The 3,453-nt window shown below is 47.0% G+C and overlaps 1 protein-coding gene across 1 annotated transcript; it reads right to left on the reverse strand.

Annotated features, from left to right (window-relative positions):
• Positions 1 to 1,134: 1,134 nt before the first annotated feature.
• Positions 1,135 to 2,868, reverse strand: LOC122679817 (negative elongation factor D-like). Its single transcript, XM_043880574.1, has one exon. It carries the CDS (start codon positions 2,866 to 2,868, stop codon positions 1,135 to 1,137), a length of 1,734 nt encoding a protein of 577 aa, XP_043736509.1.
• Positions 2,869 to 3,453: the final 585 nt, after the last annotated feature.

The raw sequence follows: 3,453 nt of genomic DNA on the forward strand, positions 1-3,453 counted from the left end.
AGAGTCCAAACTACTTACAGGTGTAGAAACACATTCAAATTCTCTTATAAGTAAATGATTGAATTTTCCATTTCCTAGAATGTCTCTAAGTTGGAAAAAAAGACATTAAAGTTATTGAATTTGTAACTTGAACTTCATTGTTCTGATTTTGTTCAAAATATAGAGAATAAAATAAGTATTACTTATGATAAACATGTTGCCAAGTAATAATGCTTATGACAAAAATCAACAGGTAAAAAATGTAAAGTACAAAGAATTTTTATTACTAAAATTTCGATGATCACTATCCCAGCACAGGACTGGTCGAAATGACTCTAATTTCCATGTATTTGAAAGCATTGTTTTCCCACATTATCTTTCCAGTTATCAAATAGAGTCATATAATTATTTTCTGATAATTTACAATAGAGACAGTAGATGCTTCCTTGAAAATCTTTGTTTACCTGCCCGGAGACTTGAGTGTTTTGGTGCCTTTGTGGGTTCAATGGCACGTGCTCAGTTTTACATGTAGAGTCTCTGATGCTGGTGGTGGGCTTACATTTAATCCTGCCTCTTGAATCTGGGGTGACAGTATTTCTTGAAAACTTGGAAAGTCGTTTGACTTTTTATTTGTTATTTATTTTTTGGACCCAAGTGCTTTATTTACACAGTAAAAAGCCAACAACCAGAATGTACACTTTCCAACTGTAGAAAGACTTATTTATTCTTGGAAAATTAAAGCAATTACAATAATATGAAGTAACCAATCAGGTCGTGTGAAAAAAGCTAAGTCAACTTTACAAATAATTCATCTTAGTGCCTCAGTTTCTGAACTTCCACCATTTGGGGGCTCACAGTTGGGTGGAAGAAGTAAGGGGAACCTGTTTCTAATATTGGGGGAATGAATATGGTAAACAGGATTTAAGGGCAGCCCTGGGTTTACCAGGAGTGGGGACTGTTCAGAAGAGCAGCTTTCCACTTAAGATTGCTAACATTCTTTTTTTTTTTTTTTAAAACAAAAGTCCTCCACCACCTCCCACCAGAACCCATTTCCAAGGTGTTGACTGGGCCTCTATTCACCAGTAGCTTCTACAAAAGGGTTCTCCACAGTGGGTCTGCTGGAATGTTCTGCTGTGGGTTTGGCGTTGCTCTGACTCAGTTCAGCAGCATGAAGTTAGATTGGCAGTGAGCTATGAACTCCATCACAGGGTCATGTTCACCTGCCCTTTTCAGGGTGCTGGTGATGCTGTCGTTTTCCAGGATGGGCAGGAAAAGCTGCACAAAATCAGAGGTGTAGGGAGGGCTGATCATATCCAGCACCTCAGTCACAAAATAGCGGATAAGAGACAGGTCGATGTCCAGCTTCTCCAGACACCTGCGGATGTAGGCGACCACGGGGAGCACATGGCCACAACTCAGCAGGTGCACCATCCTGTCCAGGAGGGTCTTCTTCACCTCGAGCTGCTTCAAGGCATCCAGCTCGGGGTACTCAGTCTCCAAGAGCTTGATCAGCAGCTGCAAGATGTGAGGGTGCAGGAGGGGATGGCAGGTGCTGACCTCGTCTAGCAGGGCCAGGGGCACCGGAGTGGGGTGGGTGTGCCGCTCAAAGAACTTGGGCTTTGACACGGTCCAGTCCACCCACGTCAGCACACCCACCGCCACCACTGGAAATCTGATGCACCTATAGAGGGTGCCCAGCTTGGCCAGGAGCTCACTCGCCCCTGTGTTCTCAGCGCAGCACCAACTGTGAACAGTTTCAATAGCCTTCGCCGTTGCCTTCAGCTCATCTTGATTGATGCTCAGGCGCTTGTTCTTCTTCCAGATCTCCACCACGCTGGCCGCATAGGCCAAGAGATGGATATACTTGTGCTTGTGGTCTGGGTTGATCCTGGCCCCGGGTTTAAAGAGCGATTGCATGAACAGGTCCAGGAAGGCGGGCGCCCGGATGAGCTCGACAGGAGGCGGGTCCCTGCTGGTAACAAACAGGTTGTAGAGGACGGTGATGTCGGCTGGATTCAGGGCCCCCTTGGACAGCATGGCCCCCAGGGCCTGGCACAGCTGGGGGTAGGAGGCACCTCTGCCCAGGGCAAGCGGGATGCGACTGCCATCGTGGCCACTCTCCTGGGCGAAGCGCTGGACCTCCTGGGCGACCCTGCGCACCGCTCCGCCCCGCTGGCCTTCCCGGGCCAGCACGGCCATCAGGACCTGAGCCAGCATGTACGTGTGCTCCCCGTAGCACACCATCTTAGCAAACTGAGGCAGGTTTTCTGCGAGGTTGGCTTCTCCTCCATCCAAAATGGTAGCTAGAGAGCTCCCGAGAACTCTAGAGAACACTTCCAGCTGCTGGCAGGCTGCCACCACGCCAGTGATCTCACCTTGGTATCCTGCATCGGAAATGAGCTTGACCGTGAATTTCAGCATCAAACAGTCTGGATGTGCTTCCATCAGCCGGTAAACAAGATCCCTCCAGGTGGGATGTGCAATCATTTCTTCCAGCCAGGCGGGGGTCGCCCCTTCATTTGTAAAGATAGAATCTGCTTTGCGGGGGTCGAAGTGTTGCATCACTAAGTTCTTCAAATGGTTTTCCACAGTTTCCTGAACCTGCACTGGTTCCACCCCAGTCTGAATGAGCCACTGGGCCAGCAGGTTGATGGTCTGGGCCACAGCTGTGTAGTTGTCTGATAAGAGGCAGATCACCTCCTCTGGAGACCCTCCTGCCTGGAAATATCTCATCAGAGTGTTGAAGACAGAGGGCTCCATGATATAATCTGGGGTAGAAAATTTCTGCAGGCATTCTTGCTGGATCTGGGCGTCTTCTTCTCCCAGCACACCGTCTTCTGGCTGCTGGTCACCCCACTCGGCAGGGCTCCCAAAGTCATCCTGGTCCATGTCCATGTCCATGGTGGCACCAGGCGTGGTCCCCACTGGACTCTTTCGAAGCTGCCTGTTTAGGAAGGAATAACAGGATTGTCGTCACCTCTCTCTTCTTTTCAAGGCTTTGGTATGAAAAACTGATGTTTTTTTCTTTTTCAAAAATATTTATTAGTTTTATTTATTTGGCTGTACCGAGTCTTAGTTGGGGCATGCAGGACCTAGTTCCCTCACCAGGTAATGAACCCTGACCCCCTGAGTTGGGAGCATGGAGTCTTAGCCACTGGACCATCACGGAGTCACAAAATGGCTGTTTCTTGATAGGAATATGAATTTACTGATTAGATCATAGGAGGGCAAGTTTCTTCTGTCTACTCTTAGAATTGCAGTCTGATGTTCCAGAGGTCATTTCATTGGCCAGTTGAGGTGCTTCTCTATAATGATCATGTGTTAAATTTATACTCCAATAAAATTATTACTATTTTTGAAAATTTGGAGAAACTTTACTTTCTCCAGACAACTAATATATTCTCTCAAAAATTAATCAACTGTCTTTTAGCTCTGACACTCTAGAGACCCAAATCAGTAATCCTTAATCAACTT

This window comes from Cervus elaphus, chromosome 22 (assembly GCF_910594005.1).
Source record: "Cervus elaphus chromosome 22, mCerEla1.1, whole genome shotgun sequence".
NCBI classification, from domain to species: domain Eukaryota; kingdom Metazoa; phylum Chordata; class Mammalia; order Artiodactyla; family Cervidae; genus Cervus; species Cervus elaphus.

Excerpts from the sequence above, each read along its gene's own strand:
- LOC122679817 (XM_043880574.1), bottom strand. The coding sequence starts at position 2,868 with ATGGACCAGGATGACTTTGGGAGCCCTGCCGAGTGGGGTGACCAGCAG.